General features: G+C 40.3%; 1 protein-coding gene across 1 annotated transcript; it reads right to left on the bottom strand.

Annotated features, from left to right (window-relative positions):
• Window positions 1-566: 566 nt before the first annotated feature.
• Window positions 567-25466, bottom strand: dynlt5 (dynein light chain Tctex-type family member 5). Its single transcript, XM_041208973.1, has 4 exons — window positions 25354-25466; window positions 5203-5294; window positions 3561-3685; window positions 567-770 (listed from the first exon to the last, which is right to left on the bottom strand). The coding sequence occupies exons 1-4, from the start codon at window positions 25464-25466 to the stop codon at window positions 567-569; spliced, it is 534 nt and encodes a 177-aa protein (XP_041064907.1).
• Window positions 25467-27123: the final 1657 nt, after the last annotated feature.

Raw genomic sequence — 27123 nt, 5'->3', positions numbered from 1 at the left:
CACAGCATATTTAGGGGGAGGACAGGGAAGTCATCCTGATGTCCTAGCCAATTTTTATCCTTCAAATCAGCATCAGAAAATAGATTTTCTTGGTCATTATCACATTACTGTCAAGGGAGTTTGCTGTGTGTAAATTGGTTGCAGAGTTTCCTACATTACATTTCAAAGTATTTAATTGGCTGTAAAGCACTTTAGGATGCCCAGTTGTCATGAAAAGCACTATATAAATTGCTTGTTCAGTTGCTTATAATGGAAACTTGAATAACCCTTTCTCCCAATATTGTTCTCTCGCCTTCCTTTGCCAGCAAAAGTGAACAAGACTAACTCCCAGCTCGCTCAGTTAACAACTCACAGATAGGACAAGGATGTAGCAATTCTGCTGAAGCCCATAAATGAGGGACAGTCAGACTGCAAATGTCCCAAGACCATGTTGAACACCACTGATATTAAGTAGCAGATAAATGATTCCCACCCCCTCCCCCCAACCCACCCCGGAGGAGCTTGGAGAATGAGCTTTACATTCAGCACTATTCTTACAATTTTTCATTACATCATACAGGCACATTTCATTCAAAGTACACTGCAAAAACATTAGCAACAGCAAAGAGAGATCGGTTACAGAAAGAGAAGGAAGAAAATGTGTCCGTGCTGGAATTCCAGAGACAGCGGCTGCCAATGCGGATGCTCTGTTCATTCAGCTGTCCAATATGGATTAAAACAATAATCTTGTATCGTGGAATCATGAGATCCTTTACTCGAGCTTTTATAACCTAAAAATGACAAGTATTATTTTACAGTAATTCATTAAATATACATTCGTCCAGCTTCTCTCCTCAAGCAACAATCCCCTTCGAAAAACTGATGACCAGCTTGTCCTGTGGTGTTTATAATAGCAATTCCTAACTCCAATTCCATTCATATAGTTTTCTTGAGGTGTGTGAGCACTATGCTCTATCCTCTCTCCCATAATGGATCACGGGATATCTTTGTTCAAGATTTTTTCCAGTGCTGTCATTAACTGGAGTACTAGAAGTTTTTAATTACCTCTGCCACTGAAAGTGGGCCGAGATAATGTTTTTGCCCTTGTTTATTAGTCTATCTGTAAACAATATATCATGAAAACTAATGGACGGATTTCAACGAAACTTATTATGCAGACAGGGCATATCCTAAGGCAGAACTGATTAGTTTTTGGAAGAGATGTGGATCCAGATCCTGTAGTTGTTTTTAAATGATCCATCTGGTAACAGGGGGAGATGCGGTGAATTGACTTTAAAAAATGTTGAGGGTTTTGTTTTTTTTAAGAATGTTGTGGATTGCCTCAGCTGCTGTGGTAGAATTTGTCACAGCTGTCAAAATTTAAGCAGAGTTTTCAGAGCAGATTGTTGGATGTGGATTGGCTTGAAGCCTCCTTTGTGAGATGGAAGCTCTTAATAAAAAGATATTGTTTTTTTCAGTTTTGTATTTTCAGCACATCAAACAAGCAGGGAAAAGCCTCAAGAGCTGTGTAATTGTAATAACATTCAGTTAACACAATGTGATGGAGTTATGCACTCTACTGAGTGACCTCTTCATCTGGTTTTCAATTAATTAATCTAGTTGTGATTGATTTTATCTTATCTTGATTTTCACTATGATCCTATGAAGCAACACATAGGTTCTGTCTGGCCCTTCATCTAGTGGCACAGATGGAGAGATCCAGAAATCAGACAAATGAGTGGTGAAACCGATTCTACAATTCTTCAACATGCAGAACCATCCTATCAATAAATTTTCTTCTTCCAATAAATTCCAAATATGCTGTCTATACACACTTCCCTCTCTCTTTATTGCTTGAAATCAAGAATCATCACTATGCTACCTACTTCAATTTATTCTTTTCTGGAACTTCAACATTTTGCAACTCCTGCATTTTCTTTTCCTGTACAATAAAAAGGCTTTCAAAACCTGAGTTTTCTAATCCTTAATCAATGATACTAAGTTCAAAATTTTCAACTATGTTAATGCCATTTGCACTGGGCCTATGCCCTAGTCTAGTCAACTTTATAAAAACAGAACAGTTTTGAACCAGTAAATAGTAAAGGTGCTCTGTCAGAAATATATTCTGTAGCTTGGCATTTAGTGGCTTTGAGAAAGAAGGACAGAGAGAAAGGAAGTGGATTTGAGGATTATTTCAATAAATTAAAATTTAAAACTTCACTGACAAAAAACATTGGAGTTTCTGAATCCCATGCTAGACGTTAGTGCAGAAAAATGGAAACCTTGGATCGATATCTGTCATTGGTAATCAATAACAGCATCTAAATTTACCCTGGAGTTATGTCTTTTCTCTTCAGCAAAACTTACCAAATATCTATTGCATTACCTAGAAGTGCATGTACCTTAACTTTCTCTTAGACATGCAAAGATCCCGCAGGCAACAAGTGAAGCTCACTTTGGATCAACAGAAAGAAGAAATCCTGAACATAATTTTTTGAAGATACTCATCTGCAGCCCCACCTGCCTCCTGCCCCTCCCTCCGTAGCAAGAGATGTCAAATGCCAGTGTACAAGCCAATATATGTTGAATTTTGGACAGCGTTGCATTGTGCATTGAAACTTCTCCTGGAAGGGTCCCAGGTGAAATGAGATTAGAGTACAGCGGAGGCTTTTATCTCATCAGTGTGGGCTGGACTGAAACCTAGTTCTCAGGTGTGAACAAATGATGTACCAACTGAGCCATTTAGCTCCTCCAACATAAGTTTTGTTTCTATCAAATCGTGTCTTGTTTTCAGAAAATTGTTGATGTACAGTTATAAATGCATGGGCTTTCACTGACTGAATGACTTGGAGCTGCAGTAACCCATCCATAGAATATTGGAAATATTGGCAAAAAAGTGAAAAGCTCTTTCAGCCAAAGAAGATAACAAACAGCATTAAGGCAGAGCATTTACAGGTCCAGTTATTAATGTACAGTTTTAATATGAACTTTTAGGGTTTATTACTAAAGCTTAAAATAATTAATTTTGATTACTGACAAGGGAAAATAGACGTTCACAAGAATAATTAGCAATACTGAGATTTTTTAGCTCAACAAATCTGTTCATTAATCACAAATTAATTGTCAACCTTTACATATATTTTCATCTAGCTATGTCCTGGTTCTACCTATAAACTTTATTTCGGTACCCTTCCTCAAGACCTTATTCTATCAATTATCATTTTACTTCTGGCTTTCTAATTTTATAGTTTGTCCACATCATGTCTAAACATTCTTTACTTTTGTTTAATTTAACAATTCTCATATCCAGAAACATCTTTGTCATTTGCCACAATACCCTTTCAAGGTCAATAATATCCAGCATGTCGTATGGTAACTAGTTCTGCAAACAATTACCCAGACGGTGTCTAACTAATAGAGCACAGACATTTTCATTATTTTCATAAGCAAGCAAATACAAACTTTCTGAAACAATATCATACTTCAGGGTAATGTCTGCTTTCTCAACATTTAACAAAGATAGAGTGTGGAGATGAGGGGGACAAGTTAGGGAGAGAAGCAAATTTTTAAATTCAACTTACTTCAGAGATGGTCTTAGTCATCTGCCTGCAGAGTTCAGGCTCATATTTCTCCTCCTGTAAGTAGCTTGCCAGGACATCTTTGAGAATATTGTTCACAGTGGCCCCTGGAAAATACTTTGTCGGATCTGGAAACAGGTATAACCTCTTTAAAATATTGGGCAATCTAGATTGGTAACCAACATTATTTACATTATTGATTTAAAATTATAAATGTGAAGAAAAGTCTCAGGAACAAAAGGTTTGTTCAAAGTATCCCTAAAACATCTATATAAAATGAAGTTATGACTATTAAAACTAATAAAAGTATTGTTGAAACTTTATTGCAGAATTTGAGGTGCAGCTCAAACCTATATTTCCCTCAGTCACATCCTTAGCAATATTGAATGCCAAGGGCATCTGCAAATTCCAGGTTTCTAGCACTGCTAGAACTAATCTGAGAAGGGATGTGGTGAGAGAGAAGAGTTATGGATATTGGCATTTAAGTTATTAGAGTCATTAAAAAACAATTTAAATAATTTATAACTAAAAAGCTGTTTAAATTTGATTTAACGTTCATGTCTTTCAGCTAGCTCAACAGATCTTAATATATGAAATCACATGAAAATATTGCAGGCTGTGTTTTTTTCCAATTTAGTAAAGACTCATACCAAAATGTCACATTGTCGATTATCTTCCTCAAACATGGAGGAGGAATTATTACATTTTGCTCATGCTGTCATAAGGTTTGTGGCAAAATTCCTCCCTCTCCCTGTAGAGGCAGGTGCCTTAGATGCATTGGGAAATGAGCGACAACCACAATTTTGGAAGTTGTCAGTAGGTGGATAGAGTTCCACTTTGTACCCATGGCCTCTACAGGAATCTCAGGGCCAAGATCGTTGCAAAGACTGGACAATTCCCATCGCTAAGCTAATGTGGAAAATGAAAATGTCAAGGGTAATGAATGTACAGAGTTTGGAGTTGTATGAGGTGGATTTCCGCTTATACTTACAAGTATAGAATTTTAATAAATTTTAATACTTTGCATATAAAAAACAGGTACAGTTGAATGTATCTGGAACAAAGACAAATGACTCAGCCAATTAAACACATTTGCTGGGAGAAAGACAACTACAGTATTAATACATTTCTCTTAGTTCATACATTCCCCAAGAACCCTGGCTCAAAAATTATCGCCATACAAACTTCAGGAAGAATGTTCCTGATGGCAACTGTGCCTTAGACAGAATTTTCTGACCAAAGAAACATGATCACTAGATCTTGCAGTCAATATTCTATTTAGACACGCAGGCCTGACTTAAATGTGAAGAACTTTTGTGGTTATATTTGTTTTATGAACTTACACCAGACTTAAAGGACAACTACTTTAAACTTGTAACAATTCTGAATTCAAATGACTGAAATGTTGTTGAAAAAATGCCACAAAGTTCAGTGGGCTGGTCACCAATTTTTTGCACAATGCGTAACTAATGGTCTCTAGGCTTCACAATCTAGTGGGAACAGAGTTGCAATTATGAAACTTTGTTTAACATAAATGCATTAAAAAAGTGAGGTTTTCATCAAATCTCTCCAGATTAGGGTCATTTACTGCTTTTTGCATCATTAACTTGTGAAAAGCTCAAGAAGTTGACAAGCCTCAACTCACATAACTGATATGTGTTTTCCATTTGTAGTGTGGGACGTGGAATGTCATCATGATGCCCTGGATCATCCATATAGGACACAGTACTCATGGAGCTGTTTAAAAGAAAGACAATATGAGTGGGGAGGAACAAATATTTTATAAGAAAAACATAGATGAAGTTAACTTTTCTATTTAAAATTATGTTGCTCAAAAACAAACTGTGCACATGTTTTGAATTCTTTGACTAATACAACAAAAAGTAATATGAGGCCAAAAATTCACTTCAAGCACTGGGGCCCTGGTATAGAAGGAATGAATGCTCAGAACTGAAGGTAGAAATGCTAGAATGCTAGAATCTTGGCACACAAACTGTACAAAAGGCATATTAAGACACTGGTCACTCAGTGCAAACTGCAAATGCACACTGCACTTAACGGTTGTGCATTTTTTCTCTGGCCTGAACCTTCCATTAGGGCTATCTAGGTCATCTCTCCCTTAGACTATGGTTTCAGAAGGCACATAGGTCACTGAAGCATTCTTCACTATTGTCTTCCCCCTAAGCAAACATCCAAAGTGCCTGTACAATTCATCTTATTCCTGCAAACTTGGCATTAACTCAATATCATGAGAGATGTAAGGAGAATATTAAACATTCAAGGAGAGCCTTTTTATAGATTAGGAGCAATGGTTCCAGCACTGTTGTTTCAGAACTAATTAGCCCCATATATCTGGAAAAAAGATGTACTCCAGATCAAAAGTTGAAACATTCGAAGTAATTGTGGTGTAGGCTCCCTACTGCATTGCAACAATAATTATTTCTGTATTCGGTCATGGTCATGTGAAACTGTAGGTAGGTCAAGGTACGTAAAGTTCAAAATGGCCTTTTTTGCTTTGACCCAAGGGCCTGTGCGTGCAACAATATACACGAGCAATGTTTCCTCTAAGCTCCGCATGTGTGCAAATAATCAGCATCACTAAGAGAAAAAGTATTAGGTAAACTAACGGGAATAAGGGCTGACCAGTTCCCTGGGTAATGGTCTGCATCCTAGGGTCTTAAAAGGTGTGGGTGCAGAGATAGTGGATGTATTGGTTGTAACCTTCCAAAATTTCCTACATTCTGGAAAGGTCCCAGTAGATTAGAAGATTGCAAATGCCACACCTCCCTTCAAGAGAAGAAGGGGACAGAAAGAAGGAAACTATAGGTCAGTTAGCCTAACATGGGTCATTAGGAAGATGCTAGAATCCTTATTAAGGAAGTAGTTGCAGAATATTTGAGAAATCATTATACAGTCAAGCAGAGTCAATGTAGTTTTATGAAAGGAAATTTGTATCTGACAAAGAGGAACAATAGATGTAGTCTATTTGGATTTCCAAAAGGTGTTCAATAAGGTGCCACAGAAAAGGTAACTACAGAAGATACGAGCTCATGGTGTTGGGGGTAATATATTAGCATGGATACAGGTTTGGCTAACTAGCAAGAAACAGATTTCAGATAAATGCAGTAATAGTAAAGGTATTACTCAAACTACTTACAAACTCCTTTAAGATACGGTGCCTGTGAGTCTGCAGAAAAAAATTAAAGGTGCTGCACATTGAAATAAACGTGCAAAAAAGAAAATTTAGAGGGATTGTTGCACAAAAGATGGAATTAACGGAGCCTCAAAATAAGCACCTCCCCTCTCTTTACGCCACTGCCTATAAAGCTGCTTTCTGTAATTACAACCATTGAAACAGGCATCATGCAGCTGGAAACCTAAAAAGCTTAGTTTCCAGCCTCATCTAATAACCTCACCAGCAAAGTTGCATCTAGTTTTTCTTCATTGTGCATGGCCTGTTTTTTGAACTGCGTGGACCCTTTAAGAAATGGTATGGTATGCACGCGTGCAGCTGCACGAAAATGGAACATTTGTTGTGTGCAGCCCATTTGTTGCATTTTGCATCCATGCAATTTAGGGGAACACTGCTCTCCAGACAAAGTTAAAACAGCCATCTGCTTGGAAGGTTGAAATAATTGGGCTGAAGTTCCATTGCCTTGGGAACATCATCGATGGCAAGAATGGGACCCAGTTATGCTGAAATGCTGTGTGATCGAGAGTTTTAAAAATTCCATTTGAAGCGGAGTTGGACACATCTTGCACCAGCCACTTTCTTTGCAGAGGAGCTGTAAGAGGTGGAACTAGTGGGGTGACTTCATCCATTAGGCCAAAATTGCCAGCTCTCTTACTCAGTGAGGTCACAGTGAAATTTTTGAAGTGAATGGCCTCAGAAAAATGGTGTTTCTTGCTCCCCAAAATATGCCAGTTACCTTAGACTTCAGATGCCCGTTCCAAACACTGCGGTCATCTGTGGATATGGAGGAGGTTCCTCTTTACTTAGACCTGCACTGCATCCTGCTTCTTCCTGCTTTCTAAATCTATTTCTTATAATTAGTCCAACCTGAACCAAGTGGTCTCACAGGCTGTATTTTTCCACCTATCAAAGACAACGAGAGAGCGTACAGCGGGTGGCTTCAACCAAAAAAAATATTGTGAATCTGGCAGCACACTTAACCCAGGACTCTATGCATAAGGCTGAAAATTTCAGGCCATGTGAGATGCAAGTTGCCTGCCCATGCTGTCTTTTGCAGTGAACGCAAGTGTTAAGGTAGAGCCTAAATCTGTACATTATAGAATAGTAATGACAAGATTTCAAAGGCTTAGATAAAATTGAGAGCATTGGGAAGGTAAGATGTGTTATCTTGTGTTACCTGACCTGGCCATGGGCAGGGTGGGTGAAGGGGTAAGGCGGCTGGACAGATGGAAGCCATTATTTCTGTGCTGCTCTGGAAAAGGTCAAGTATGCAAAAATACGAGATTTACCAGTAAATGATTTCTGAGCAATTCTGGCAAATAGCTGAGAGCAAACTACTGCTTGCTTCCAGATAACATGCATGGAAATCACAGGAAGGGCATATTTTTAAGTCAAGTAGGTCTGGGTCTGATTTTTAACCAAAATTAATTAGAGGGATTATAAGCTAACAAAGTATAGAACTGAAAATTAAAATATTGGATCAAATATCCTTTACATTTCAAAGTTAATTATCTTACATTACAGACTGGGAGGCTAATCAAAAAATAGATGACAGTTATGTGCTCAAGATAACCCAAAAAATCCTTATGTCCAAATAATCATCTGGCATTAGGAAGACTTAAGAATAAAAATGTAGTTTTGACATGTTATTTACACAAATCAAATTTCCATCTCAAATTTATGGCTATATCACCCTGGCCAATGCCAGGCATATCATTTAAGAAGTATCTGTTAAAGGTCATCTAAAGAAAATGGTGTAATCGGATAGAAACTAACTTTACAATACATTACATATTAAATTAATTTCTGTTACTGTTTGGGAAGACAAACCACAGAAAAATGTTGTGAACTTATTTTCCTAAAATTATCAAATTGATAAACATTTTAGATTTTTATGTATTATTTAAAAAAGTAATTTATTTCCAGTGGCCCTGTATTTTTTACTGTTCCTTTACAATGTTTATGACCAAGAGCATTGCCTAGCACCCAACCTATTTGAAGGCAACTGTCAATCCCACTCTGAAATTGACAACAAACAACTTCTCTCTCCAACTGTACAAATTAGTGGTGCACATTAAATTGAGCACTTACACAACATGGGAGCTCAGATTGACAGCGCAGGAATAGGGAGACAGGATAAATATTAACCCCAGTTAAATCACTCCGTGACATTTTGCATTGGTATTTCAATGTGTTGGATCATGCTGACCCTATGTTTCACTGAAAAAAAGTGGCTATTTTTGCTTAAGTTGTTATGTATGTCCATTTCTCTACAAAGGAGGGGAAAGAAACAAACAGCATGAGCTTAGTCTCTCCCATGCCTCCCAATAACTGCTTACTGAACATCTTTCACAGGGTTCATGGAATGCCCTCAATAATCAAGAAATTTTGTAGGCAGGAAGAGAAAGATGACAAAATCTAACTTCACAATCTACTCGGGGATAAAACATTATTAATATTTCACATTTGTTTGGAATGAAATTGAAAATGTAGTCATGCTTGGAAAATGTGAATTGAGTCCATTGGAGCAGGGTTCTATTTATTCTAATCTTCAATCCTTTGTGAACTTCTTCCAAAATATACTGACTCACTACCTTGAATATTCTTCTGTTTAAGACTGCTGAGCTGATTTTGCCACCAGCAACTCTCCCAATGTTTCTGCTTTGCTAGGTAATGGTGTGAAAGGTAGGCCATTGAAACAGCCATGATAAAAACAAAAATACCTGGAAAAACTCAGCAGGTCTGGCAGCATCTGCGGAGAGGAACACAGTTAATGTTGAGTCCGAATGACCCTTCAACAGAACTAAGTAAAAATAGAAGAGAGGTGAAATATAAGCTGGTTTAAGGGGGTGGGGGGTGGGGTGGGGGGTGGAGGGGTGAGTGGGACAAGTAGAGCTGGATAGAGGGCCAGTGATTGGTGGAGATAACCAAAAGATGTCACAGACAAAAGGACAAAGACAATAAGTTATATAGATTTTTCTTTTCCCACCTACTTCCATTATTTTAAAATGTATTTCCATCCATTGTTTTATCTCTACCTTTTAGCCTATTTTGATCCCCTCACCCCACCCCGACAAGGGCTATCTGTACCTTGCTCGTCCTGCTTTCTACCCTTAATTAGCACATTCCTTTAGATAATATCACCACCTTCAACACCTCTATGTCCTTTTGTCTGTGACATCTTTTGGTTATCTCCACCTATCACTGGCCCTCTATCCAGCTCTACTTGTCCCAACCCCCCCTTAAACCAGCATATATTTCATCTCTCTTCTACTTTTACTTAAAAAAAATCTGTTGAAGGGTCATTCGGACTTGAAACGTTAACTTTGCTCCTCTCTGCAGATGCTGCCAGACCTGCTGAGTTTTTCCAGGTATTTTTGTTTTTGTTTTGGATTTCCAGCATCCGAAGTTTTTTGCTTTTATTGAAACAGCCATGATGATGGGCTCAGTGAAATAATCTCCCAGATCAAAACTGCAGGATTCTACCAATTGTCCTGGTTCAGGATGCTTCTTCAAATTGTGTTCATTTTCCCAGGCACACAGACATGTTTGTGAAGGTTTTGCCTTATCCAAAGAAACTGACCAGCATACACCAATGAAACTATTAAATAATTTAAGTATAGTCATTTTCAGTGATTTTAAATCACATTACTCATAACTGGAAATGTGTTAAAGCAATTTTCAGTTTAATTAAAACTGAACCAGGTTACCACTCAAGTACATTAAAGGAATATTTTTTAAATGGAAAGAAAAAGAGAAACAATATATTCTATTACACTGCTTGATTATGCTGGTTGTTGCAAGATTTTAAGCACTTTTTGGGTGGTTTCCCAATCACATACAAAGCAGAAACTGTAATCCCAGACATTCGCTTTTTGTGTAAGCTTTCTTTGTACTTATGTTACCTTGCTGGTCTTTAGGGAGAGGGGACTTTAATCTCCTACAGTAATACTTGACATTATCATTGTTTGTTTACATACCATAAAGTCAACTTACTTTATTTTTTCATTCTTTGCAGCGTCTGAAATGACAGTTACCATGCATTTCACCAGCACTTTATTGCCAAGATAACGGACTACAGCGAATCAGCAGTCCTCTGTACCAAATTAGTGGCAGGAAAACAGCAATGGTGTTACTCAGAGCCTGGATATGTCCTATGAAGATGAAAAGGCGAAGATCTCCCAAGATTTATGCTAGTTGGCTTCTCAATGTACACAGTGGGAGGTGGTGGCGCAGTGGCATTTCATTGGACTAATATTTCAGAGTCCCAGTGTAATGCTCTGGGGATGCGGGTTAGAATCCCACCACAGAAAATGGTGAACTTTGAATTCAATAAAAATCTGGAATTAAAAAACTTATGATGACCATGAAACCATTGCCAATTGTCGGAAAAACCCACCTGATTCACTAATGCCCTTTAGGGAAGGAAATCTGTCATCTTTACCTGGCCTACCTAGTCTGGTCATGATTCCAGGCTCACAGCAATGGGGTTGACTCTTAACCGCCTTCTGGCCAAGGGATGGACAATAAATCCTGGCCTAGCCAACAATGCTCACATCCCATGAACAAATAGATTTAAAAAAATCACATGATCCTGGGTCACATCTGAGGCCAGAAAGATCAGTGCAGGTGCTTGAACCCTCTCCTGGAAAGATGCTTTAGGTGTCTCTTGTAGCCAGTTGGTGAGAGGTATAGATATTTGAGCAAATCATTCCAGAGAATGGGACTTAGGTGTCTGAAGGCATGGCTGCAAGTGTTACAGCAGGAGGATGCAGATGATGTCAGAGTCAGATAAACAAAAGCATTGGGAAGGGCTGTAGCTGGTAGAGTTAGAGCTAATCATGTAAGGCTAGAAATTTTAAATTTGAGGCACTGGTGGGTAGAAGCCATATGTATGTCATTGAGGTCATTATGAAGGATGGGAGGCCAGCATGGACACTATGTGGAAGAATCTAGTTTGGGCATGACAAAAACATGCATCAGGCTTTCAGTAATACATGGGCTGAGGCAGGGATGGAAGTTGGCAATGTTACAGCTGGAAGTAGGTGGTTTTTGTTATTGAAAAGAAACAAGGCCCAAGCTCAGCTCAGAGTCAAACAGGTGACTGAAGAAGGTGCGAACAGTTTAATTCAACCAGAGACAGCAGAGTCAGGGAGGGTGATGGAGTTGGTGATAAAGGGCACAATATTTGTGGTGGGGCCAAAGATGACAGCTATAGTCTTTCGAACATTTTACAAGATAATTTAAAGCCACATGACAGACAAACAGGATGACAGCAGAGAGGTTTTAAAGATAAAGATCAGCAATGTCAGTGAACATTGTGGAAGTTGACCCAATGGCTGTGGATGATTTCACTAAAGGAGCAGCATGTAAATGAGAAAGGTAAAGAGGCCAATAATAAATCCTGGGTGACTCAGGAAGGAGGAGAAACATTGCTAGAGATGCTCAGGCTACAATTGCAAGCAATTACCCCCAATTCAACTTTAATTTACCTCTTTGATGTTCTAATGTATTTTAGATAACTGTTACAGTATGCTATGTTTGCATCCCAAGTAGAAAAGTCACGACATAGGATACAGAATATGGTTTTAAGTTTATGCTTGAAGATAATTGAGAAATGGTTTGGATTTCCTGATGAAATGAGAACAATATTGTGATACAGATGGCCTTTATGATCTTCTTAATTGTGAATATAACAAGGGAAAAAAGAAATCAGGGGTGAGTAAAGGCAATTCAGCACTTCCTATCTCTTCTCTCCACTACATTAACTCGCTCATCACAACAGCTAATTGTAATTTGTTTCTATTATCTTTCTCAGTAAATATTTACAAACATTTATTATGCTTGAGGATATTTTTTCAGACATCCATTCTAAGTTTACTACCATTTATGTCTTCTGTCGATTCACTTAACATGGTAATGTTCCAAACAAGTTCACAATAAAACAAAACAAATGCAGGCTACCAGAGTAATCAGGGGGTGCTGCCTTCTGCAAAGGGCATTTCAATATACAAAAGGCTTACATTTTCTATTTAAAACAGCTCAGTCAGAGCTGTGAAGTGGAAACAGGATAGTGGTTCATAATGTCCAGTATGTACCTTGGCAGAAATCAGCTGACTTTGCAAGATAATGCAAAGTTACACATTAGTAGCAATTCTGGCATGTAATACATAATGCATTGGAACTCTAACAGCAGTCAAAGGCCAGAATGTCAGGCAGTAACAACAGTGAACAAACTGCTGGCCGTCCATCTGGTGCTGAGATGTTCTTTTGTTCAACTACCAGCCAAACAAGCAAAGTCACAGAGAGGGGGTTGGCTCGACTGAATGGTGCCTGCGGGCTAACACGAACTTTCTGGAGCAGCACTTTTCTCGAAATGCTGTTTCAAATGGATAGCTTTTGTCTGGAGCACTGCTCAGGTACCCCAGAAACACTGAGGATCCACCACTTACTAGAACCCATAATAAATTTAGTGCACAAGAGAAGCTTTGGGGTTGTAATCTATCCTACACTCGACCTGATATTTGTTCTTACTGAAGTCAATCCAACCAAACCTCTGGCAAAGCGTACAACAGGCTTTCAATTTGCTTTTGTCTGTTTTGTACGACTGCCAAAGGCCAATGTTATCTCCCCACCCTTGTTTCAGAGCATCACAGGTGTTTCAACGGTGCAATATAACATGGGGCTGAATTTTGCTGTCGGCGAGCTGGGGCAGGGCCAGGGCCCACTCGCCGACGCGTAAAGTTAAGCAGGATGATGTTGGGGGGAGCCCCTGAGGTCATCCCGCCCTATTTAAATTTTCTGGAAGGCGGGGGGTGCAGCAAAATCAGCTGCGCGCCCGCCGACCCGTCAATGGCCAATTGAGACCATTGACAGGATCATTGAAACAATTAAAGGATCTGCCCATCCAACCTTATTGCCCCGGTAGGCAATAGAAAAAACATGAAACCTCATCCACCGGCGGGATGAGGTTTCATGCAGGGATTTAAAAAGTTTAATAAAGTTTTAGTGTAATTTATGAACATGTCCCATCTCATGACTTTTTTTTTTCTATGTTTAACGTTTTTAAAAGTGTCAGCGATCTCCCTGAGGCAGCACTTATCATGTGCATGAAAGAGCGCACTCTTGCTTTTGGGGAATCCCTCCCCCCCATCCGCACAGGAAGCGCATAGCGCTTTCCGCCAGACGTCACGCTGGGAGGGACTTAATTGGCCCGCCCATGTAAAATGGTGGTGGGGCCTGCTTCTCCAGTGGGGATCAGCTCCCCACCCGCCAGAGATTGGGTCAGGCCCGCCTGCCCAGCAGGCAGAAAATTCTGCCCATGGCGTGTGAAGTAGACGCTGAACAGAGCTCACACTTTAGTGACTCGAGATGGGAAACTGGTGGTCATGAGATCCCAAACTGAACATGTTGCACTTTCTTTCTCATCCATCTTTTTCTAAGTCATATTGTCCTCCTTTGCAACTCAAAACATATGTCTAGTCAACTTCAAAACCCTATCTTTGGGCAATAAAATCATCAACCGATGGCAGATGCCATGGCGAAACCCAAATACAAAGGTTAGAAATAGTTAAAGGCTATGTGTAAAAAGACACAATAAACCTTGAGATCAGTCATGAACAAGAGAAAACTGCCTGGGAATCCCTGGATTAGCAGCTCAATATATTATTCTTACAAAGCCAGTGCATGAAGAAATCTTTTGGAGAAAACTTAGGTAGAGTTTAAAAATAGATTATTGATGTAATTTTACATTCATGTAAAATGTTTGTGCATACATGCATGCTTTGGGCATGTCATCGTTTCATGGGTCATCAACAACCTGAAACATTAACTCTGTTTCTCTCCACAGATGCAGCCTGGCCTCCTGAGTATTTTCAGCATTTTCTGTTTTAATGATAGCCTTTCTGAACAAGCAGGCATAGATGGACCAAGAGACATAGGGGCAGAAGTAGGCCATTTGGCCCAACGAGTCTGCTCTGCCATTCAATGAGATCATGGCTGATCTGATAATCCTCAACTCCATTTTCCTGCCTTTCCCCCACAACCCTGGATTCCCTTACTGATTAAAAATCTGTCCCTCTTTGCCTTGAATATATTTAATGACCCAGTCTCTACAGCCCTCTGAGGTAAAGAATTCCACAGATTCACTACACTCAGATAGAAGAAATTTCTCCTCATGTCTGCCTTAAATGGGTGACCCGTTACACTGAGATTATGCCCTTTGGTCCTAGACTCTCCCACAAGGGCAAACAATCTCTCAGAATCTACCCTATCAAGGCCCCTAAAAATCTTACATGTTTCAATAAGGTCCCTCCTCATTCTTCTAAACTCCGAGTACAGGCCCAACCTACTCAACCTCTCTTCATAAGAAAATCCCTCCATACCCAGCATCAACCTAGCGAACCATCACTGGACTGCCTCCAATGCTAGTACATCTTTCCTTAGATAAGGGGTCCAAAGCTGTTCACAATATTCTAGAGATGGTCTAACTAGTGCCTTGCATAGTTTTAGCAAGACTTCCCAATTTTTATACCCCATTCCCTTTGAAATAAAGTCCAACATTCCAGTTGCCTCCCCTATCACCTGAACTTGTATGCTAGTTTTTTGTGATTCATGCATGAGGACCCCCAAATCCCTCTGTGCTGAAGTTTTCTGCAGTCTTTCTCCATTTAAGTAATTTTCAGCTCCTCTATTCTTCCTGCCTAAGTGGATAACCTCACATTTTCCCACATTATATTTCATCTGCTAAGTTTTTGCCTACTCAATTGACCTGTCTATATCCCTCTATAAACTGTGTCATCCTCACCACTTGCCCTCCCACCTATTTTTGTGTCATCCACAAACATGGCGATAGTACATTCATTTACCTTATCTAAGTCATTAAGATATATTGTAAATAATTGTGGCCCCAGCACTGATCCCTGTGGCACTCCACTAGTTACAGGTTGCCACCCAGAAAACGCCCCCCCTTATCCCAACTCTGTCTTCTGTTAGTTAGCCAATCCGCTATCCATGCTTATATACTACCCCCAACACCAAGGGCTCTTATCTTAAGTTGCCTTGGGCGCGGTACATTATTGAACGCCTTTTGGAAACCCAAATATATTACATCTACTGGTTCCCCTTTATCTATCTTGCTAATTACTTCCTCAAAGAATTCTAATAAATTTGTCAGGCATGACTTCCCCTTCATGAAGCCATGCTGACTCTGCTTGATTATATTATGCATTTTGAAATGCTTTGCTATTACATCCTTTGTAATAAATTCTTAATGTTTTCCCAATTACGGATATTAAGCTAATTGGCCTATAGTTACCTGATTTTTGTCTCCCTCCCTTTTTGAATAAGGGTGTCACATTGGCAGTTTTCCAATTCTCTGGGACTTTTCCAGAATCTAAGGACTCTTGGAAGATTACTACCAGTGTATCCACTATCTCTGTAGCTATTTCCTTTAATATCCTAGGATGCAACTCATCAGGTCCAGGGGACTTATTGGCCTTTAGCCCCATTAGTTTCCCTAGTACTTTTTTCTACTGATAGTTATTGTATTTATTTCCTCCCCATCTCTTGCCCCTTGATTATTTAGCATTTTTGGAATGTATTAGTATCTTCTACCGTGAAGACTGAAGCAAAGTATTTATTCAACTCCTCTGCCATTTCCTGGTTCCCCATTATTATTTCTCCAGCCTCATTCTCTAAAGGGCCTATATTCACTTCTGTTTCTCTCTTCCTTTTTATATATTTAAAAGAAGCTCTTACTGTTGGTTTTTATATTACTTGCTTTTCTTAATGTTTGCACACCATCTCTTCCTGTCAAACTCTGGGCATCGTTGCCCAAATAGCTGTCCTGCAATGCTGCCACATCCATTTGCTTTGTCAGCATATGTATCCTCTCTCCAGAACCCTCCCCCCTCTATTTAGTTTAAAGCCCTCTTTACAGCCCTAGTTATTTGATTTGCCAGGACACTGGTCTCAGCATGGTTCAAGTGAAGCCCGTCTCTTCTGCCCCAGTACTGATGCCAGTCCCCAATGAACTGAAACCCATTCCTCCCACACCAATCTTTGAGCCATGAATTTAACTCCTTGACTTTATTTACCCTATGCCAGTTTTCCCGTGGCTCAGGTAGTAATCCCGAGAATATTACCTTGGAGGTTCTGCTTTTTAAATTAACTCCTAACTGTTCAAATTCTTTCAGCAGAACCTCTGTTCTAGTCCTAACAATATTGTTGGCACACCGTAACGCAGGTGTCCTAAGGCGAGCTCAGGGAGGACAGAAACCTCCCGTAGAGCAGAAGGGAGGATGACAACAACTGGATCCCTCCCCTCCCACTCCAAGTTCCTCTCCAGCACTGAGGAGATGTCCTTGACCCTGGCACTGTGTTGGAGGCAGCTGAGGAAGTGTGCAGCAGCAGGGTTGCCCCTTCAACTTGTGCCCTGATAGGTTCCAGGAACTCAGTGGCATAACACTTTTAGGTGCAAAGGCCGACACCCAGCACTCTCTTGCACAACACTGCTTAGCCAGCAGACTTTGCTGCTCCATTCATTGCAGGTACCTCATCACATCCTCATCTGAACAACCAACAGTCATACTTGCCCTCATTTTGTGCCACCTCACACCCATGCCTCACAGTGGCCCTCCACAAATCTAGTCTTTCCCCCACAATACTTTTTCTCACATTCACCACTCTGCTTTGATTCATTGCAGAATAGAGTGCAGAACTTTGGGGAGAGGCAAAGAACTGGAGGTGAACCTGCACCAAAACTACCTTGATTGCATTGGAGGTCTCCCTGGAGATTGGCAGGGTGGCACACACACCAAACATTGGTGATGGGAAGTGGGGATGGCCCAGAGACCTGATGACAGCATTAGATAATATACTGCCACTTTGGTACTTCAGAGTCACTCATGTTGAATCAATGCCACCATGAACAGAAATGCTATGACATGCACTATCCTGTACTTGAGCCAATTCTCAATGTGAGCAATAGCTAATGTTCTTCATGGCTGACAGCAGAGCTGATGAGGGACTAGGCCAAGATGTCTTCAGAGAAGGATGAGAGGATGCATCATCACATGGCACTTACAAAGCCTCCATCAGTGCAGATAGATACAAACACCTCAGTGGCTACTAGAGTAGCATTTGTTAAGTTGTCACATAGTGAGGCACACATCACAATGTGAGCATCTGCAGGTGCTTGAGACAGGGACTGCAGTGGACAGGCCCTCTTGGAGAGAGCAGGACACTCCAAGCTCTGCTCAGGGGAACGTAGATGCTAAGCCTCAGGGTCATCCACGAAAAGGGAATTTGTGGAGCAGGCACGACAAATGGGTGTCTTTCTGAATGCATCAAGAGGCAGTATATACCTGGAGAGAGATTGGTGGAGTTGGAGTTGAGCTCTGGTATGAGTGCTATGATGTCTCAGACATTTAAACCGATGTCCATCTCCATGGAAAGAATGCCACCTGCAAGGAGAATCAGGTCACCGAATGTGTGCTGGTCCACACCAATTTCTTGCACATTGTGACTGCTATTTTACACAAGATGGAGCAAAGCCCTTGCCTTGGAAGTTCAACATCTAAATGACATGCAGCCAAGTGTTTTCCAGATGTTAGCTAGCAGGGAAGTGCAGGCGGGCCATGAGAGGGAAGATGGAGAAAGGGCACTTGGCAGCGAGGACTCTTCTCATGGAATTCTCTGCACCTCACCCCCCACCCCTTTCCCCCCAACCCAAGACAAAACTGCACATGTTGCCTCCTGTCTAAATGACCAAATCTGCCCAGTACAGGTACAGGTCCCCTCACAGACTCCAAAATCAAGAGGACGCCCAGCACAGGAATCTCACTTGTCCAAACAGGGCAATAAGCAGCCTGCCTTCAGGGGTCACAGCATCTAGGAGCAAGAGGAAGCAACTGAGAAAGACTTAATAGTTGCACAAGGGAAATCAGTTGAGTGTGTATACTAATGTTACAATGATATTTATTTTAAAGAATGAAATATTTTACTTGAAGTTCACATTCTCCTGGCCTTTCTTTGGTTACACCTACCAATCACCCTCGGCAGTAACTTCAGGTGAAAAGCTTTTTAAGAGGAGCAAAGAGTGGGAACGTGATGGTTGGCTTGCTGACTGTTGGAATAAATTGTGTCTAGGTTGGGAGGTGCACACAAGGTTTCTGATGGCATTGGCAGGTGGCCTCACACACACAGTAATCAAAGTCTGCCTGGATAAATCTGCTGTCGGCCTCTCTGGCAGGCAGGTGTACTGCAGGCACCAAGGGCACATCTGACTCCTCCACCTCGCAGGATGCCAGTCGTTCTGCACCTGCTTTTTTCTGCAGTTCCATTCTTTTCTACAGCACAATGTTATTAAGGCATAACACATCATTCTAGAGACCCTTGATGGGACACACTGAAGGGGGCCTCCAGATCTGTCGAGACACCTGAAGTGTATTTTGAGCAACTCGATGGTTTGTTCTATTATTGCCCTTGCAGTCACGTCGCTCCTATTGTATCTCTTCTCTAGTTTTTTGGCAGGGTTCCTTACAAGAATCATCAGCCAGGTCTTTAGAGGGCAGAAGCAAGCTGCTGAGGCTGTGGGGAGAAGCAAAAACCCACAGATGATGTGATTGCCCCTTGGAATCACAGCAGCTTTCTGGATATCTAGCACATACATGCATGATCACCTTCCAGTGATTACAAACCAACTGGGGTAGTGGAATTGATGAAGACTCCTGTCTGATCTGAGATTGTGATCAACTACTCCGTGCACCTGTGAGAATCCAGCCATTGGCTTTATCTGTAGCAAAGTGCACATCATTGAGGGCCTTCGAAAACACAGCATCGGTAACCTGGGAGATGCACTTATGGTTAGCAGATTGAGATCATAGTGATGTCACCAGCAGATCCTTGGAAAGAGCCAGAGGTGAGACATTCAGGCTGTGGTGACGTTGATGGCCACTGGCAATGCATTGCCATCTGCCCCTCTTGGAAGGAGGTCTTAATCCAGAAGGCTACAGGTGTCTGCATGACCTGCCGCAATAGCCTGAGCCTCTTGAGGTGCTGTTGCTCTGACATGTTGAAGGAGCTCACCCTCTATCTGTAGATCCTGTGTTGGGGACTTAGCCTTCTTTGAAATGCAGCTCTCTGTCCATCCCTTCTGTCCTGAGTGGCACATGGCTGCAGAAAAGGCAACTGCTGTTGGTATTGCTGCTGCTGCTCCTGGTGCTGGTGGTGTGACCGCTCTTCAAGAGGTCCAGGCTATTGCTGTGTAAGTTGCTCCCACGCTGCAGTGAAGGTTGACAGTGAGGAAGTTGAGATGAAGATGAGTATACTGCAAAGCGCTTGAAAATAACTCCAAAAAGTTAAAATTAACACTCAAGGTAGTGATTTCAGGCTCTATGAACAAATCCTGCAAGCACAAGTCTTTCACAGTGGATGACCACAAGCTTAGTGATTTCATTCGTTACAGTCATTCCTGGTACTCCAATTTCAACGTGGCACTTTCCTGGTTGATCTCAGTGAGATGCAGAGAGCTCAGGGAAGCAGTGGCCTGGCTGTTAAAGTCAGAATGGAGGGCTGAATTCAAAGTTACTTAGCTGCTTTAATATTTTAAAGACTTACCTGACAGCTGTGTGCAGATTTTCTGCTCACCTGCAAATCATACCTGGAAACGGGCAGGATCTTGTCAGTTTCCCATCCAATGTCACTCCAGGGATCTAACCCTATGCCTGAACCTGCCTCTCTTTTAGTTAAAATTCTGCCCACAGTTACACATTAAGTTCCAAGTAGTAAACAGAGTAAATACAGCACAGAAACAGGCCCTTCAGCCCATTGTGTCTGTGCTGGTCATCAAGCACCAATTGTAATACCATTTTCCAGCATTTGGCCTGTAGCCTTGTATGCTATGACATTTCAAGCACTGATCTAAATACTTCTTAAATGTTGTGAGGGCTTCTGCCTCTACCACTCCCTCAGGCAGTGTGTTCCGGATTCCAACCGTCCTCTGGCTGAAAATGTTTTCCTCAAATCCCCTCTAAACCTTCAGCCCCTTACATTAAATCTATGCCCCCTGGTTATTGACACCTCCACTAAGGGGAAAAGTTTCTTCCTATCTATCCTATCTCTGCCCCTCATAATTTTGTATACCACTATCAGCCTTCTCTGCTCTAAGGAAAACAACCCAAGCCTATCCAGTCTCTCTTCATAGCTGAAATGCTCCAGCCCAGGCAACATCCTGGTGAATGCCCTCTGCACCCTTTCCGATGCAATCACATCCTTCCTATAGTGCGGCAACCAGAACTGCACACAGTATTCCAGATTTGGCCTAACTAGCATTTTATACAGCTCCAACATAACCTCCCTGCTCTTATGTTCTATGCTTCTGCTAATAAAGACAAGTATCCCATATGCCTTCATAACCGTCTTACCTACCTGTGCTGCTGCCTTCAGGGATCTATGGACATATACACCAATGTCCCTCTGATCCTCTGTACTTCCTTGGGTCCTACCAATGTGTATTCCCTTGCCACTTTTGGACTAAACATGGAAAAGATACAAGTATGCTTATATGTTGAAGACCTATGAACATTGGAGGTTCAAAAATAAATAGGACTCCATTACATTTTAGTGATCTATTTTAGTAATCTACATGATCAGTCACACAAAAAAAAATCAAGACTAATTGAATGTCGATCATTATAACTAGAGGGCTTGAACATAAAGGAGAGGGAGGTTCGCTACAACTATGCAAAGTCCTGCTTAGACCATGTTTAGAGTACTATGTAGACTTCTGAGCACTGCACCTCAGTAAGGATATAATAGCCTTGGGAGGAGTTCAGTGCAGATTCACCTGAAGGTTCCCCAGGTTCCAAGAATTAAATTATGAGGGATGACATAAACTAGGCTTGTACTCCCTGAAATATAGAAGATTAAGGAGTGATTTCATTGAGGTTTGAGGATTTAGTAAGAAATTGTTAAAGGGCAGGGGTACATAAATTTATAATCAGAGCCAGGAGAGAAACTAGGAACACTGCTTCATGCAAAGGAGTATAGAAGCGTGGAAATCTCACAAAAACAGTACATGCTAGTTCAATTGATAATTTAAAATCTGAGATTAATAGATTGTTGCCAGGCAGGGGTATAAAAGGATTTGGAGCCAAGATAGGTGAATAAAGATCGCACTGAATGGCAGAACAGGCTTGAGGGACTGAATGGCTTATTCTGATTCCTGTGCTCCTCTACTGTTGAGAAAAAAAAGGCAATACTGGCCTGGGAATACAATCACCTACAAGTTCCCCTCCAAGTCACATATCATCCTGTCTCAGGCATATTTCATCTTTGCTGGGTCATTACCCTGGAATTTCCTGCCAAACGCCATTGTGAGAACACCATCACCAGAATAACAGCAGATGAGACCAGCTAAGGCTAGGTTGGCAGCCTTGCTAGTGTCATCTACATTTCATAAACTGAAAGGCAAATATAAGGAACTAAAGCTTTTACGTTTGGCTGCACTTCCTGCGTACAAAGTAATGTTACCTTTTGTTGTGTTTCTGTCACAATTTTGTATCAACTTTTTCACTACAAATATCTAGGTCCAGATTTACAATGGAAACTGCCAATGTAGACATGTCACACTGTAATGATACCCTCCTGTTAATGATGGTACATAGAGCTCCATTAGTTTCAACCTCCAATGCTAATTTAATTTCATTATATGTCTCAAATCAAATTGTACAAAAATAATTCATATTTAAATTGGGTAGTGCTAACCTGGCTTAAAAATGTATTTTTCTGTACTGGCATTTGTATTTTCAAAAAGTGCTATTGTAACAAACTATTTATTCTAACATTTGTAGGTTCACTGGGATTACTTTAGGAGTTATTTAACCTTGACAAATTTTCTTGTCTGGGAGGAAGCTGTCATGAAGATTCACTAATTCACAAAGCTGGGTATTTGCATTTGAAATTTTCACATGGCCAGACTGTAGCAATTTTTTAAAACTTCAATCTCAGTAAAGTGCAAAGTTGGATAAGCAATTGCATTTATATAGTGCCTTTCATTACCTTAAGAAGGACCGAAGAACTAATAAGCTACTTATGAAGTGTGGTGATTGTTGTAAGTTAGGGAAATGCAGCTGCTAGTGTGTGCACAGCATGGTCCCACAAACAGCAAGAGGTAAATGACCAGAAAATCTGGTTTAGTTGACTGAGGGATAAACGTTTACCAGAACATTGCGAGAACTCACCTGCTTTTCTTCAAATAATGCCATGAGATCTTTTATGTCTACCTGACTGGCAAGATAGCACCCTGAATTAATTTCTTAACTGAAAGGCAGTCCCTTGGACAGCACATAACTCCTTTATTATTGTGCTGTTGTATCATTCTCAATTGTATACTCAAGTCTCCAGTGTGGCTATGAGGCCAAAATGTAGGATACTTGAAGCCTAATGAATTCTGTCATTAATCCTGCAACTCTCTGAACTGCTGTCAAATCTCATCCTCAACATCTTCCCAATTACTTGGTGATCTATGGTGTACTCCAAATATGAAAACTGATTGCTTCTTACTTCTTAACCCAGAAAAACTCTATCTTAAGGTCACTATCATTGAAACTTTTCCTTTCAGTGCTTTCACCTGTTTGTTCCCCTTTCTGTCTCTTGAAAATTTTACAGCTAGAAGTACGTAGATCCCAGCCACACCCACAGCTGAGTTACTGTCATGGCTATGTCATCAGGTGACCTGGGGATTGTCAGTCAGCTGAAGAATAAAAATAGTTTACAAAAATGTTTTGTAAGTTTTTTAGTGATTTAATTTCCTCATTTTTTAAATTCCAAATTGCACTCAATCCTGTAGTTATCGAGCTCCAATCAAACGCATTTGAAAGCATTTTGAACATTTTCTTTGGGAATACTTGATTTGATCAAGTTCTGCTTTACTGAGAGACTTTGATTGCATATCTTAGCTATTGAGCTATAATTTGATGAATATAAAATAAGAGAATTAAAAAGTATATGCTAACTTTGGACCAAATAAAGAATTGAGTGGCTGGAGCCAGACTTAGAAATACATGTGATTGCATTATTTTTATATTACACATAAGTAGAAGTGAAGTCATTGTTCCTTAAGTTTCATTCTTTCACATAGTAAACATTCCCCAAAACATCTGAAAAGTCTCAAAACTTCTACTATTTGCCACCCCATCCCAACGCTCCCACAACCAAAGACCATTGCCTCATGTGAATCCCTCTCAACTTCTAAGCTCCAACTCATTATAACCTGTAGTCTCAATACCTAGTTTCCCCTACTTAGTACTTCCTGGCCCAAGGATCTGCTTTCTATCTTACTGCTTATATCCTTTCCACTATCCAGTATCATCCTTCCAACATTCCAAACCACCCAACCCCCAATATTCAGTATTACTATATGGCTCCTGGCCATCTGTTACCTGTAATATTCTCCCATCATCTTCCTGTCTATCATAGGCTTTACGAATAGGTCTGTCCAGCATCTTCAAGGTACAAGTTAGGGACGTGATGGAATACTTTCTACTGGATGAGTGCGGCTCCAACAACACTCTAAAAGCTCTGCGCCATCCAGGACATAGCAACTTGTTGATCAGCTCCCCACCCACCACCTTAACCATTCACTCCCTCCACCACCGACACACAGTGGCAGCAATGTGTACCATCTACAAGATGCACTGCAGCGACTCACTAAGGGTCCTTAGACAGCACCTTCCATCTAGTGGCAAACACTACCATCTAGAAAGACAAGGGCAGCTGATGCATGGGAACACCACCACTTGCAAGTTGCCCTCCAAGCCACATACCACCCTGACTTGGTAATATATTGCTGTTTCTTCAATGTTGCTGGGTCAAAATCCTGGAACTCGCTTCCTAACAGCACTGTGGTGTACCTACATCACATGGACTGCAGCAATTTAAAAGGGCAGCTCACCACCACCTTTTCGAGGGCAATTAGGAATGAGCAACAAATGCTTGAGTTCCCAGCAATGTCCTCATCCCATGAAAGAATAGAAAATGTAAGAATTAAAAATGAGAACAGAACTAAACAAATCTAATAATTGAAAACTGACAAAAAAAATGTGGGTGTGTTAAGAAATTTGACTTATTCAATCATTAACATTATCTAAGTCACTGATTTATCTTGTATGAAACAGTTCATCCTCCAATTCACCAAAGGCAGCACCATGGGAGATTGACTTTTGTGCTAATGGAAGCCAATCTACTTTCCTTTGGCTTCCCTGTCTGTCACAAGTACTAAGTTGAAATTTGTGTGTCACACTTCAAAGAAAAGTAACTAAGGACTTCTCTAGGAATGGTATGAAGATGTCCAGTGTTTATTTAATAGCATTTAGATAACCTGAGTGGAATACTGATATCCTTTTGCACAGTAACAATCAGAACAGTTTGATGCTTTCCCCAGTGACAGGTTTCAAATTACTTTACTGTCAAAAGTTGAAGGTGTGCTATTCCACAAAGTGAGAGAGTAAAGGGAGACCTAAATAAGGAAGCAGAAAAAGGGAAAAACTACCTTAAAAAGTGACTACTCAGCATCAAAAATTTTTTAAACAGATAACTCACTCCTTTTGCTTTTTCATGTTTTCTTTTGCTTTAACGTCATAGCTGCTCAGCGATGAAAAGCTGCCTGTCTTTTTCAGTAAGCGAGCTGCCTTATCTTTTGCAATGTCAGACATGATGAGGTTTACCTACAAGTATAAGACATGTCAAGTATTACACATCAAATAAATGAATCATTTTGCAACAGGCAACCGTTCAGAAGCCCAAAACCATGCTGGAGTTGGATTTCTAAATTTAGTCCACTTAAAAAGAAAGGGGTCAAAATAAATTGGGTAACAAAATATACAGAAAGAGCTACAAAAAGAGAATATGAAAAATATTTGCACACAAAATCTTCCACAATTATAAATCCCTTCAAAATTGATAATGGTGATATTGTCAATGAAAATGAGGAAATGATGGACATATTGAGTAACTACTTTACATCAGTATTTACAGTAGAGCAAGAGATTAACATACTAGGAATCAAGCAAATTAAAGTTAAATCAAGGATGGGAACTCACCAAAACTAATATAATCAAAATAACAGTAACGAGAAAAATAACAGCAATATAAATACACAGGACAAATCCCTGTGCTTAGAGGGTGAGAACATTGCAGGTTCCTTAACCAGAATCTTCCAAATTTCTCTTCGGAGTTCCGGAGCCATTCCTTTAGATTTAGACCAGCTAGCCTAAAATCTATTGTTGGGATATTATGAAGGCTTGTAATTAGAATAATTGAACACCTTGACATTTTTTCAGCTGATCAGAGAGCCAGGTATGCCTGATGAATCCACTGGAATTTATTTTGAAGGGATGACTACAGTAGTAGTCAGGGGAATATCTGTGGATGTTACTTACATGGATTTCCAGAAGGTTTTTGATGAAGTCCCTCATGAGACACTTTAACTAAAGTTGAAGTTCATGGAGTTGAAGAAAAGTATTGACCTGGTTAAGAAGTTGGTTGAGACAGAATACAAAGTAGGGACAATGGACAGGTACTTTAATTTGCAGGGCACAGTTAGTGGTGTCTGGCAAAGATCTGTGTCGGGGCCTCAACTAGTCACACCATTCCTTGATGACTTGGATGATGGAATAGAGCGTCTCGCACCCAAATTTGCTGATGAGATAAAGATGGGCAGCACAGTAAGCAGTGTAGATGGCTGCATAAAATTACAAAGAGATAGCATTAGATTTAGTGAATGGAAAAACCTGTACAAATGGATTTCAGTGTAGGCAAATATGAAGCCATCCACCTTGGACCTTAAAATGAATAGGTCAGGATACCCTCTAAAAGGTGAAAAACTAAAACCAGTGAAGGTTCAAAGAGACATGGGGTTCAGGAAGATGGATTGTTAAAATGGCATGAACATGTACCAAAAATAATGAAAAGGGATCCTAGAATGATGGCCTTTATATCTAGAGACTAAAATACAACAGAATATAAGTGATGTGAGATATAAAAAGCTATGGTTAGACTACCCCTGGAACACTGTGAGCATTTGTGACCACCACACTTTAGGAAGGATATTGATCTTGGTAAGAGTGCATTGTAGATTTACCAGAGGTATACTTGGAGTCCAAGAATTAAATTATGAAGAGAGATTACATAAACTAAGATTGTATTCCCTGAAATTTAGAAGGTTAAGGGGTGATTTGATTGACATTTTCAAGGTATCAAGCAGAACAGATAGTGTAGATACAGAGAAACTCTATTTGCTAGTTGGGGAGTTCAGGATTTGGTGATGTCATCTAAAAATTAGAACCAGACCTTTCAGGAGTGAAATAAGGA

This window comes from Carcharodon carcharias, chromosome 16 (assembly GCF_017639515.1).
Source record: "Carcharodon carcharias isolate sCarCar2 chromosome 16, sCarCar2.pri, whole genome shotgun sequence".
In the NCBI taxonomy this organism is placed as follows: domain Eukaryota; kingdom Metazoa; phylum Chordata; class Chondrichthyes; order Lamniformes; family Lamnidae; genus Carcharodon; species Carcharodon carcharias.
This window is presented reverse-complemented; position numbering and strand designations above follow the sequence as displayed.

Bases quoted from the DNA above. Each gene is read 5' to 3' on its own strand.
- dynlt5 (XM_041208973.1), bottom strand. From the start codon at position 25,466: ATGTCTGACATTGCAAAAGATAAGGCAGCTCGCTTACTGAAAAAGACA. The intron at 3,686-5,202 runs GTGAGTTGAGGC...ACCTGTTTCCAG, and splicing joins GGAAAACACATATCAGTTAT to ATCCGACAAAGTATTTTCCA. The intron at 771-3,560 runs GTAAGTTGAATT...TGTCATTTTTAG, and splicing joins TGACTAAGACCATCTCTGAA to GTTATAAAAGCTCGAGTAAA.